Below are 13,798 nucleotides of genomic sequence, written 5' to 3' on the forward strand. Positions count from 1 at the left end.
ATCATGCGACGAAATTTACCAACTAATTAAAAACAATGTATATTCCCCTCCCCCTCCCCCTTCTCCTCTATTCTACTATTATATTCTTGTCCTACTTCTTTCTATTTCTTGTGTAAATATATATTTTGCTCTTTACATTTATTAAACTTTATAAATACTATTTTTTATTATTAAGAACGATAATCAGCGTTAATACTAACATATTCATGACTAATATCACAAGTCCAGAATTTGGTTTCACTGTTACCTAATCCAAGATCTACCTCAATCTTTAAATCTTCCATTTTTAAAATTTCGGACGCTCTTTCTTCATTCACTTTTTCAGGTTCTCCTTTCACCATCAACTTTAATCTTTCGCTATCATCTGTAGGTACGAACGTTACACTGACAACACTGGGATCAACATCAACACCGCAGTGACCAAGACTTGCACATATTCTTCCCCAGTTAGCATCTTGACCATACAATGCAGTTTTGACGAGCATCGATGTAGCAATGTGTGATGCAGCTTGCTTAGCACTTTCAAATGACTCTGCTCCCTATTGAATATAGTTAGATTTAATTCATTTAACATATAGTCTTTTCGCTTTACCTTGATGTGAAGAGTGACAAATTTAGTTGCCCCTTCACCGTCTCTGACAACCAATTGAGCAAGCTCAGCCGCAAAGTGTGTTAGGTGATCACGGAAGGCCTCATAATCACTTCCTTCAGATTCAATGCGTACATTGCTTGCACCATTAGCCAAGACACTGATGGTATCATTTGTACTCATATCACCATCCACACTAATCGAATTGAAACTACGGTCAACTGCGTATTTGAGCGCCTTTTTTAACAATTCAGGCTTCACATAGGCATCTGTCACCATGAAGCCAAGCAAAGTAGCCATGTTGGGGTGAATCATACCTGCACCCTTTGCGATGCCTGCCATTCTAAATTTAGAGTTTTGTAATTCAAACTCTCCTGAGCGCAATTTAGGAAATGTATCTGTCGTCATAAAGGCCTCGGCCGCATTGGCCCATCCGTCCGTGTGTTCTGAAGACAAATGGGCGTAAGCATCGCGTATGCCAGATTCTATCTTGTCCATAGGCAAGTTTTGTCCAATCACACCTGTGGACATAGTCAATGCGCTTAGACGGTGTCCTACCAATTCATCTACAACAGAACGCATCTTCTTAGCATCAGTGATACCTTGAGCGCCCGTAACAGCATTAGCACAACCTGAATTAGTTACAACCGCATAGACTTGATTGCTGTTTTCAGCTAACGTTTCTTTACTCACCAAAACAGGGGCAGCTTGAAATTTATTGGTGGTAAATACAGCAGCAGCAGAGCAAGGCAATTCAGACACAACTAGGGCCACATCCTTGTTCTTGTTTTTTTTTATATTAGCTGCAACACCGCTCGCCTTAAATCCAGTTGGATAAATGCCTGATTGTGAAATAAGGGATTGTTTACGAGCGCTTAGATGATTATATTTGCTCGAATAGAGCCTTTGTCCAAAGGATTTGTTGATCAGTTGGCGATTGAAGCGAAGCATGGCCCTTAGAAGAAAGAAAGAGAGAAAGATATATCGAGATTATCAATCTAATAAAGTGTATCTGACTTTCAAAGCCACAGTAGTATGTTGCATGACTCATTTTCTGATAATTTACTGGACAAGAATTATGAAAATTGCATTGGTTTCATCTTTGCTACAGTATTGCACCATTATTGGCCTTTATGTACATGAAAAAAAAGATAGGTTAATACTGCATTAAGTAATACAAGTCTATATCGCATCTAATGCTGTCAAGTGCTTAGTAGTTGGATTTGTATAATTTTATTCTTTTTAATATATTAAAGTCTCTCGATTACTTACTATCTTCTTATGCAAAAGTGAGTTGCTCTAAAGAAGATACAGCGTATTGAGTTGATTGACTTAATAAAAAGTTACATATTTATTGCCTTAAAATCATAACAAGCAGTTGTCTTTATAAACCTTTGCCTTTATTTATTCATACTAAAAAATATTATAATAAAAAACAGAAAGTTGCAATACTTGAATCTACAATCGAAAAAAATAAAATAAAAAAACTATAATAAAAACTGTTTCAAAAAAAAAAAGCTAAGATTATAAATGAATATGATTGGTTAACAAACAAAATGAGCGCGAATTTGTACGCGGCGCGTTTCATTCTCTCTTTTTTCCTGTCACTTTTTAATCAAAAAAAAAAAAAAATGAGCGATTTGCATTCAAGTCAGGATATTAAGATGTCTTCTGCCCCTTTTGAGCCTCATACCAATGCCAAGAAGAGAAAGATTGCACATAGCGATACTTTTCAAAAGCAATCTAGTACTTTTGAAGACGAGTTAATAATGTTGAATGAAAGCATGGATCAAGATATTAAATGTAAAATTTATATAAATTGCAGTAGGACTTTGTTTATTAATTTTTGTAATTAGTTGAAAATACAGAACATACATGGTCTCGTCCGTCACCACCGCCGCTTGATCCTTCAAAAGATAAACTTGGTAAAATGCAAATTTGTCTTTGTTATTGCTTTTGTATTTATGACTTTTATGTATAGTATTTCAACAAATTGAAGTTGACGACTATATGGATTATACTGTACGTAAACCAACAATTAGACTTTATGGTGTTACGCAGGTAAAATGGAAGCTACTCCCAAAACAGCAAAAGCTGACAATAAAAAAAAATAGGAAGGAAACAGTGTCCTTTGTCATGTCAAAGGTTTTCACCCATATTTTTATTTTCCTGCTCCTGTTGGATTTCAGCGCAGTCACCTTGCATCCTTAAAACAATCTTTATCTGTAAGCTGAGTACAACTAAAATGACAGCTTTGTATTAATACTTTATTAGACTGCAGTAGGATTTGGCAATATTATAGATAATGTGGATATTGTTATGAAGCAAAGCATTTACGGTTACCAAGGAGATATAAAAACCCCATACATTCGAGTGACAGTCTATGATCCAAAGGATATTTCAAAATGTAAAGGCAAGATAGAATCTGGAATCACAGTTGCTGGTTTAGATCGCCCATGCCGAGCAGATACAACATTTGAGAGTAATATTAGCTATGTGCTTCGATTTATGATTGATTGTAAAGTCACTGGCTCGAATTGGATTGAGTTACCCCCCGGAACTTTTTCGTTTGTTAATAAAAGAACATCTGAAATACAATTAGAAGTCGAAACAACGTAAGTAGGATAAAAAAAGAACAAAATAAGAGAGTTATTAAAAACTATACAGATATGACAAGCTTATAAGCCATGTGCCTGAAGGTGAATGGTCTGGTATTGCACCTCTCAGAATTTTAAGTTTTGATATTGAGTGTGCTGGTAGAAAAGGTATTTTTCCTGAACCAAGCGTTGATCCTGTTATCCAAATAGCCTCTGTCGTTCAAATACATGGTAATATAAACAACGCTTATTATATGTTAATAGGTTTTTGATTGTGTTGATTAGGTCAAAAGAAACCATTTATTAGAAATGTGTTTACATTGGATACATGTGCTCCAATCGTAGGGTCCCAAGTGCTATGTTTTGATGATGAAAGTGAGCTTTTGAAAAAATGGAGCGATTTTATTAGAGAAGTGGATCCTGACATGATTATTGGTTATAATACAACCAATTTTGATTTTCCTTATCTACTGGATCGAGCACAGCATTTGGGTGTTAATAAATTTCCTTTTCTGGGTAGAATCAGTGGTGTAAAGACAGAGGCAAAAGATACAAAGTTTCAATCCAAAGCGTTTGGTCAGCGTGAGAACAAGTCCATCAACTTAGAAGGCCGACTTCAATTAGATATGCTTCAAGCTATTCAACGAGATTATAAACTTCGTTCGTATACCCTCAACTCTGTTTCAGCAGAATTTTTGGGTGAGCAAAAGGAAGACGTTCATCACTCGATTATTACTGAACTGCAGAAGGGAAATCCTGAAACACGTCGTCGTCTGGCAGTGTATTGTTTAAAGGATGCCTTTTTGCCGTTGAGACTAATGGACAAACTCATGTTGTTGTTTAACTACACTGAAATGGCAAGAGTCACTGGTATTCCTTTTAACTACATCTTGGTTCGTGGGCAGCAAATCAAAGTTGTCTCCCAACTTTATCGTCGTGCTCTTGAGCAAGATTTGGTAATTCCTGTCATCAAATCTGAAATTATGGATGAACCTTATGAAGGTGCTACCGTCATTGATCCTGAGAAAGGATATTATGATGTCCCAATTACCACATTGGATTTTACTTCTCTGTATCCATCTATTATGCAAGCACACAATTTGTGTTATACAACCTTATTAAAGCCTGAAGTAGCACAAAGATTGGGTCTGGTAAAAGGCGTAGACTATGAAGTAACACCCAACAATGACTTATTTGTCAAAGCTACTCGTCGAAAAGGTTTGCTTCCTGAAATTTTATCTGATTTACTAAGCGCCCGCAAGCGTGCAAAGAATGATTTAAAAAAGGAAAAAGATCCCTTCAAGCGAGCCGTTCTGGATGGTAGACAACTTGCTTTGAAGATTAGTGCTAATTCTGTTTATGGTTTTACTGGCGCCACTGTGGGAAAGTTACCTTGTTTACAGATTTCATCTAGCGTAACAGCTTATGGCCGTGGCATGATTATCAAAACAAAAGAAACGGTAGAAGATCATTTTTCTAAGAAAAATGGCTACAAACATGATGCTAAGGTTATCTATGGTGATACTGATTCAGTTATGATTAAATTTGGTGTTGACAATCTAAAAGAAGCAATGCAATTAGGAAGAGAAAGTGCAAAATTAGTAACAGAAAAGTTCATTCGACCCATCAATCTTGATTTCGAAAAGGTTTATTTTCCTTACTTACTTATCAGCAAAAAAAGATATGCAGGACTTTACTGGACAAGAGAGGACAAGTATGATAAATTAGATGCCAAGGGTATTGAGGTAAACAAAAAAGAATCTTTTATTTTGATTCCAGGTTTTTATAGTATTTGTAATAGACTGTACGTCGTGATAACTGCCGTTTAGTTTCAAATGTAATTTCGAAATGTCTTGATAAACTTCTTGTTCAACGTAACGTTGCAGGCGCACAAGAATTTGTAAAACAAACTATTGCAGATTTACTTCAAAACAAGGTGGATTTGTCACAATTAGTTATAACTAAAGCATTAAGTAAATCTGATTACGCAAACAAACAAGCACATGTTGAGCTTGCTGAAAGAATGAGAAAAAGAGATGCAGGTTCTGCTCCCGCCCTTGGTGATCGTGTAGCGTATGTGATTATTAAAGCAGGAAATAATACACCTGCTTACGATCGATCAGAAGACCCTCTTTATGTATTGGATCACAACATCCCTATTGACACCAAATATTATCTTGAACACCAACTATCAAAACCTCTCTTACGTATTTTTGAACCAATCTTAGGCGATAAAGCAGAAAGCCTATGTAAGTTATGCACATTTTACATTGAAAAAGGTTTGTTAATTTTTTTTTCAGTATCTGGTTCACATACACGCACAGTAAATATCGCTACACCCACTGTAGGGGGACTGATGAGATTTGCTGTGAAAACGACTACATGTCTTGGATGTAAATCTCCTCTCCCTCGAGGTGATAATTCTGCTACATGCAAACAATGTTCAGACAAGCTACCTGAATTATATCAATATCAATTAAGTACCTTGAAAGACCTTGAAGTTAAATTCTCTAGATTATGGACACAATGTCAACGTTGTCAAGAATCTTTGCATCAAGATGTTATTTGCTCAAATAATGATTGTCCAATCTTTTATATGCGTAAAAAGGCTCAAAAAGATATGAATGAGGTTACCGGAAAGCTAAATAGATTTGATTATGAATGGTAAAAAAAAAAAAATAAAGCGGCCTTTCAAAAGTACTTTCTATTGCTTTTTTTTTATTTGTGATGACCAAAAGACGCTTAGAAGACTCTGCTTTTGCCAATGTCTTACGGCAAAAGCCAAAGGAAGATGGATCAATAAAACAATTAGCTGGCATGTTAAAAAGCGCCTCTTTTTATATTAGTTTGTCTAATCTGCTTTTAATAATAGCCAAAAAGACCTTTGAGTTATTAATGAACGCACAAAAAAGATCTAGAGAAATGCACATACAGGAAGGCGAAGAAATGCTTTATTTAAAATCGAAGACATCTCATTGCTTTCGCTGCTCTTGGATCCGCGTTTGCGAAAAATGTAATTTCTGTGAGCAATTTTTTTGCCAAGACTGTACACAGCAATGCATGGCTTGTCGACTATATCATTGCACTACATGCTCAATAATAGAGTAAGAACAAAAGAAAAAGTATTTCTTCTGAACTGAATTCAATATCCTGTAGCTATTCACAGCCTATGAACCAAGTATTTTGTTTATCATGCAACCAACAACGAGCCTAAAATACTCGTACAGACAATCACGTTAAATGCTAGGCATCACTCTTTTTACGAGTTTGTGAAAATAATTATTCTTTGTAAATATTAAATTGGAAATGTGCTCATGAGGTACTATTACCTTCTCCTATTGGAAATTGTGCAAAAAGTAGTATTTTACAATGTGTCGAATGAGATCTCTTATAATTGTTGTTTCTTGTACTCTTTTTAGACGCCATATGCAGAGATTTGAGATAGCTTAACAAAACACTCATATCGATGCTGATGTGTATATATATTATGCTGTTTAAATCTCTTTTATATATGATGCATTTTCCTCAATATCGCTCTACTTAATTGAAGGATATTTTCGCCATCAGCTAGGTATGCTTATGTGTTTAATGTCATGTTTAAGACCTTCACTTCAAAATGCTTATTGTGGATTGAGTTTCCTTATTTAAAGATAATCTTTGGTATATTTACTATAAACCAGGATCTTGCTTCCGTTAGCGATAATACAATTAATTCAAAAAAAAGACTAAACAAAGACGTAATAAGTCTTAATTTTACCTTTCATTAAGATGGATTTTGTAAAATGTGTCTATCTTGTGGCTTATTGAAATACAATAGTTTTCTTTTCCTTGCCCATAGGATAATCCAACAATTGAAAGCATCAATGTGTTCATTGCTTTACATATTGTTAGTTAACATATTGTTAGTTATTTTGACATATTGTTAGTTATTTTGCAAAACAAGCCAAAAAAATCGCCTTTTTTAGGTTTTTATGTAACAATCACTTACCATATTTGCAATAATTCTCGAAAAAATAAATTTTTTTATTCAAATTTTGGAGGTATTTTTTTTAATATTTTTTTTCTCCTCATTTTTACATGTTAAGGTCGGCAGATTTTTTACAGACGTATAAACAATAGGTCAAATTTACTGTTTATCAAAAAAATAACCATTTTTCCTTCGTCTATATTTTTTTTATATTTTTGAAAAATGATTACTGTTTTTGGACAATGCTTCCAAATAAGGTAATCACAGCCAAAAAATACGAAAAAAAATAATGATTGGCTAATTGATCCTTACTAATGATTCAGTATCCAATCACCTTTTGATTTTTTTCTGTGAAAAAAGGTGATCCTGACGCTCACCTGCCACTATAGCCTCCTGCTCTATTCGAAAATAGAGTTAAAGGTGCATATTCATATATTTTTAACATATTTTAAGTTTTTTAGGCCTCATCGCGTATTTTTTATAAGCATTTGGATTTCACAGACATCATTAGAGACTTAGGTAAAGATAACGCATGGTTAATTTTTGTAATGGAATGGTCGTCAAACATTGAAAAAATTAGACAAGATAGTATATCTTCTTGAACCTGATTCATACTAAGAAATTATTTCTTGTGCAGTTAAATTTCATCTGGGCTTTACCTCTTTATTTTAAGAGGAACTAGCGATATAAGATGCATGTGAATAAAAAAAAGAATACTAGAGTACTCAGTAAGGTTTTTAACGTCTGTCCTTTGTCTAATGTACTTGTGTTCAAATAGCATCAACATTTAAAAAATTATTCATAAACTGAAAGCCCAAGCAAATTCAACATATTAATACGCATAACCTTTGTTTTTTTTAAAAAAAAAGAAAAAGTTGTAATGTATATTTCTTTCATATCTCAAAGTTTTATTTTTTGTTAAATATTTAAAAAAAAAAAGAAATGTACAAATGGATACGTACAGAGTAATATAACACTTCAAAATAAAAGTCTTGCTTGTTTTAATATACAATACATAAAATAACTTTAAACATTATTCGCTACTTTTTCAGTGATTGAGTTAACAAGTGAAGAATGACCAGGTTATTTAATCAAAGTAAAAGTAAGTAAATTATTTAATTTTTTTTAATACGTGTTTATATATACTCATTTTGTTGCATGCAATATTACAGCTTTACTGATTATCTTTTTTTGATAGGTTAATCACAAAGCTATCCATAAAACCTTTTTTAGTCTGTACTGACTCTCTTGCTTTACGGGGTCGACCTCGAGGATTCTTTTGTCTAGGACTGTCTTCCTATCTTCTTTTTTCTTTTTCACTCAGCCTTGGTCTTCCTCTTCCTCTTATTTCGTTTACATAATTTATTTCATCGTTGTCACTGTTACTGCTGCTACTAGTAACTTGCTCATCATGCTGTTCTTCTATTTCTGTTTGTTTTTCTTTCCCCTAGCAAGTTGATAGAAATAACTTTTTTTATTTTTCGCATATTCAAATTTGCAAAAAAAAAAAAATACATATACATACTTTTTCCTTCTTTTTACGTTTCAAGGGAATGACCGACTTGTCATTTTTCGATTGAGATATATTATCGGAATACATGTTGTCTACATGAATGACAAAAGTGTCTTAACAATGAAAAAAAATGTGTGCGATATTATGAATAATTACTCACCATTAATGTTTTCATTAAGAAAAGGGTTGAGTAGATTTCTAAATCCTGTTGTCAAAGATGTCTCAGAATCAGCAACAGATACATCAGATCTAATTGAATGACTTCTATTATGTTGATGATGCATAATAGCACTTTTGCAACTACCTTCCATGGGATCATTATCAGTGATCATACTTGTAGCATTTGGGCATCTAACGGCTACTTCATTCGAAAAAGGTTTGTTGTTGTTATTCCTTATAATTTTTTGAAGAAAACCTAGTATGTCAAACAAAAGGATAATGTAAATGGTAACCCCTCCTGCCATGTTCATTGCTTATGCTTTCAAGCTTTTCACTTACTATCATAATTGCCTGAAGCATGTCCCAGTTCTCTTGTAATGTTACGATTTGAAGGAGTTGCTTTTATGCTAGTTACTGAGGTGGTTGCTGTCTGCCGCATTGATTGCATAATAGTTTTTTCGGATCCACTACTTTCCTCATCTAGGACACAAAAAAAGCATACTATATTAATGACGGTTGCTTTTTGTTTTGTATAAAAAAACTTTTTTAAATGGATACCATCAAAGTTAGACGCATTGATATGCGGACTGAATATTTTATTATTTCTATCTTCTCTTCTTCTCTGATCATCCATTCGATTTAGGTCTTCATGGGCACATCTCAACATATCTTCAGGCAAACCGCCTTCGTGTTGGTCATAATGCTTCTCCGTATTTGCATCCGAACTAGAATCAGACATACGTCTGACATATGAAGGATACTCTGGAGGAATATAGGGCTCATCTTCATCTGTATAATAAGGGTTGTAAGAGCGAGCTTCATTGTTTTCAGTGGAATCTGGTATTTCAACATTATCACCACGAGCTTCTTGGTTCCTTCTTTGGTTTTCTTCTAGAATTTGTCTCTCGTATTCATCTAATGAACAATAAATATAGATAGATAAATATAAGAACAATTCCTTTCAAAAGATTATCTTTTTCTTTTACCAAGCTCTTCTCTGGTGGCGGTGTTTTCGTAAAACTCAGGACCATTCGAAAAATCTTGATTCATTGATAAGTTTACATAAAAGTATCCTTCTTTCGCGCCATCTCCCAGTTGAATAGGCTCTACTTCAGGATGGATCATTTCTCTAAGTCTTTCTGGTACGAGGGAGATTCCTGCTATAATTGTCATAGCAAGTGCTTGTATATGGAACTTTTCTTCAACAACTCTTCCTAAAGAAGCTCTGATAGTAGGTTGCTGTTTCATTGCACCGGTAGCGAGTAAAATTAAAGGAGACTTTTTCTCATTTATTCTACTAATAGCCCATTCATTATCATAACCATGAATCATTTCTTGAACCAAATCCAAACTGGCAATCACCTTTACACTGTAGTTACTAGAAAAAAAAATTAGCTGCAAGTTTGTACCAATTAACAAAATAAAGTTATAAAACAAAATTTTGTTTGTCGTTATTTTTTGAAATATTACGTTTACACGTAAACGTTTACATTTATAAAAGTGATGATGATTAACTTACGCCATATAAGGTTCGTAGAGCATGAAATATACCCTCCCGTTAGCATGATCAAACTCCATTGAGTGAGGGAAAAAAACACCAGCAAAAGTGGAAGTGATAACAGATTGCATTGTCTGTGGTATTCTTAGTCTAGTTTTGAAATTAATATGGAACACATATCCAGTTTCGCTGCAGTTCATTAATTTATATTCTTGGAATGATTCACAAACATAAAAAGCTTGATTAATCAGCTATAGACTAAGCTCATGCTCTATCTCTTTTTCTGCTTAAGGTTGCCTAATTAATTAAATAGCATACAGCGAATGTTTGGTTTTGTGTGTAAAATTACGAGTATCCTTGGTTTATTTTATAATCCAGATGTGCAACATTGTGCCAACTCGCTTTGAACTTTTTTTTTTTTTTTTTTTTTTTGTAATCTGCAACACAAAAGGTCTAATAGTTATTGAAAGCAAATTTTCTTGTACTTTTCTAGAGTAGTCTATCCCAGTATGTTTCAAACATTTTGTCCTCTATATAACAAAATTCTTGACAACACAGTTTGACACCGATTAAACAGCCATATTTCAATGGTGTCTGCAATCTTTCAAAAATGAAGCTATGAAAATCATATTTTTTCAACCAGGCTCTCTTGTATTGATTTTAAATTTTGACGGTGTAAATCTGTCATATCAGCAAAAACGTTTTTTCTTTCTTTTTTCATATTCTAGAAGTTTTAAAACTCAAAATCGACAACCGAACTATAGGATTATTTTTAATTAAAATCGCATGTCAATCATATGAAATGACAAAATACAAATTAAGATAATACTTTTTGCCAGTTGCTTCTTTATTAAGCAATCTTAGTTACAAGTAACAGAATCAATGGATGTATTTAGTCAACAAAAACATGTTTATAAGAAAGACAACTAAGTACGACGACAGTATAAAAATTTGATTGTTCAAGTTAAATTTTGTATCGTTCATTGTTAGAATGACAATGTGTTTTACGCTTTTATTGTTCTTCAATTTTAAATTACATTGTGTCCAACTTTGTTTTTGTAACTTTATTACCAACAGAATTGCATAATTCCAAATTAACCCAGGTTTTACGCACATGTATTAGCATAAACATTAATAAAATTTGTTTTCTTGTTACCACGACAACGTATGAACTTTAGTTCTTTTTTTGGTATTACAATAATTTTTGTATTCAAGGTCGAAATAAATTTCTCTCAGGAATTGATTGAGGCCTTCGTGAAGTGTTTTAAGTATTTAAAATAGACAAAGAAGAATTAACGAGACCGAACAATAGTTCTAAAGTCCAATACTTTTATTAAAGAAAGATTCCAAGGCTATTTATATTAGTTTGAGCAAGACCTGAGATTAAATGACGAGATAGTTACGACCGATATGATTTGACATGTATAAGAAAAATTTTATAAACTGATGTAAATAATCAACTGTTGAGATGAAAGTGAAACTTGGCTGTTCAGGGCAGTTGGTAATTATCAGGATCTATTCTTGTTCAAACTCATTTGTAAAGATTTAGCTTAGAATGATAAGACTGTTATCTTATTGACATGTCAAAACATGACATTGCCCCCTTCCAGGTTGTAATTATCTTTTCTGGAATTAATGTGGCAAGTAAAAAGATGTTTGTTTAACTGAATGTCAAAATGAGGTTTGAGATGTCAAGATGAGCTCTATTTGTTGTAAGAAATAGGTGCTTGGTAGGGTGAAGTCATATAACGTATAGTGGCTCTTTATATAAACATATAAAGTATAGTGTTCAAGAATGGAACAAAGCATTTAGGCGATAATAAACCCTAAACAGGAATTTATTGCTAAAGTGATGTTTGTCTGTAAATGTGACTGCGTACAAATGTGCAAATTGAAAAATATTAAGGCATGAGAAAAAAATTCATTTTTTGCTGTCCTTGTAAATATTTTATAATTGCGTTATTTGCTGGTAACATACAGTAGTGGACAAAACTGGTGCACAAAAATGAAAATCAGTATTGCATCTCCGCCATATGCCTGCGACTTTTGTGGCATATACCATCTGAAAGGCAGTCTAAAATATACATTATGATATGTAAACGGGAACTGTGTCGGGCATCCCTCAGGCATAAGGTCATTTTTAGTGATTTTTTGAATATTTCAATTTTCGCCAAAAATATAGTACTTGTCTAGCCTTCCTTCAATTTTCCTCATATCTCTCCCGTTTGCTTTCAGATTTCACAGTATATTAGTGAACTTTAGTAGCTCTTGAAAAATATATAAACCCATGCTTATTTTGTATTTCCCATTGAATTCCCCCTTTTGTTTTCACCCTATTCACCATGACAAAGTACTTGCCTTATATGCTTAAGAAAATAAGCAACTGTAAAAGCGAAGCTCTGAGATTTCGAATACACTGTGGAATAGGCGTGTTATTTCTCTCGATTAATAAAAGTAATAAAATAAGTCGAAAAATCGATGAGTCTCTTGAACCTCTTTATTGAGTAAGGACGAGAGAGAGAGCCCATTCAATACAAACTATGTCTTAGAATATAATAATGTGATTTAGGGTCCGAGGTAGTACGGTATAAATTGTGTGGGCTGTTTATCGTATATAGCACTTTGGGCTATATATGATATACAGTCAAATTATTAGTTGAAGAATCTTTTGAGTGATCTCACACGACATTAAGAAAATTATTAAGGTAAATACGACATACACTTAGTTCGTATAGCAGCGGATCTTTTTAGGGTAGCACGAATCTCCAAATGAACAATCAACAGGATAAGAAAGGAAGAAAAGAACATCAAGGCTTGTGACCGTGGTAGTCGACCGGTCGTAGTCAGCAAAATAACTAATGCAATCATCCGCCTAAAGTTTCGACAAGGACCTTTACGCACAGTTTCTGATGCTCAGCTCTTTTTGAGGTCCTTAGGATACAGTATTAGCAAACTGTCAGTCAGAAGGCACTGTAGGAAGCTAGATTTTGAATCTGGAACTAAGGAATCGAAGAATTTCATCAGCTGTATAAGCCAAAAAAAGCGATGAAAGTGGTATCGTGACTGTCATGTTTTGACATGTCAATAAGATAACAGTCTTATCATTCTAAGCTAAATCTTTACAAATGAGTTTGAACAAGAATAGATCCTGATAATTACCAACTGCCCTGAACAGCCAAGTTTCACTTTCATCTCAACAGTTGATTATTTACATCAGTTTATAAAATTTTTCTTATACATGTCAAATCATATCGGTCGTAACTATCTCGTCATTTAATCTCAGGTCTTGCTCAAACTAATATAAATAGCCTTGGAATCTTTCTTTAATAAAAGTATTGGACTTTAGAACTATTGTTCGGTCTCGTTAATTCTTCTTTGTCTATTTTAAATACTTAATACACTTCAGTGACAAACCATCGCATACTATAGAGGGCTGGAAGTCCATCATATTTAGCAATGAAAAAAACATGAATGT

General features: G+C 33.6%; 3 protein-coding genes across 3 annotated transcripts; 1 reads left to right on the forward strand and 2 right to left on the reverse strand.

Moving 5' to 3' along the window:
* Nucleotides 1-170: 170 nt before the first annotated feature.
* RO3G_03761 (ArgJ family protein) lies at nucleotides 171-1,540 on the reverse strand (the record flags this gene model as incomplete). Its single annotated transcript, XM_067658351.1, has 2 exons — nucleotides 171-539; nucleotides 593-1,540. The coding sequence occupies 2 exons, from the start codon at nucleotides 1,538-1,540 to the stop codon at nucleotides 171-173; spliced, it is 1,317 nt and encodes a 438-aa protein (XP_067514452.1).
* Nucleotides 1,541-2,220: 680 nt separating this feature from the next.
* Nucleotides 2,221-6,074, forward strand: RO3G_03762 (uncharacterized protein; the record flags this gene model as incomplete). Its single annotated transcript, XM_067658352.1, has 11 exons — nucleotides 2,221-2,392; nucleotides 2,446-2,514; nucleotides 2,571-2,650; nucleotides 2,704-2,814; nucleotides 2,864-3,071; nucleotides 3,114-3,204; nucleotides 3,257-3,417; nucleotides 3,472-4,931; nucleotides 4,988-5,435; nucleotides 5,487-5,850; nucleotides 6,059-6,074. 11 exons carry the CDS (start codon nucleotides 2,221-2,223, stop codon nucleotides 6,072-6,074), a joined length of 3,180 nt encoding a protein of 1,059 aa, XP_067514453.1.
* Nucleotides 6,075-8,818: 2,744 nt separating this feature from the next.
* On the reverse strand, nucleotides 8,819-10,454 carry RO3G_03763 (uncharacterized protein; the record flags this gene model as incomplete). Its single annotated transcript, XM_067658353.1, has 4 exons — nucleotides 8,819-9,024; nucleotides 9,165-9,740; nucleotides 9,812-10,203; nucleotides 10,345-10,454. 4 exons carry the CDS (start codon nucleotides 10,452-10,454, stop codon nucleotides 8,819-8,821), a joined length of 1,284 nt encoding a protein of 427 aa, XP_067514454.1.
* Between the last annotated feature and the right edge of the window lie 3,344 nt (nucleotides 10,455-13,798).

This window comes from Rhizopus delemar, genomic scaffold (assembly GCF_000149305.1).
Source record: "Rhizopus delemar RA 99-880 supercont3.2 genomic scaffold, whole genome shotgun sequence".
NCBI classification, from domain to species: domain Eukaryota; kingdom Fungi; phylum Mucoromycota; class Mucoromycetes; order Mucorales; family Rhizopodaceae; genus Rhizopus; species Rhizopus delemar.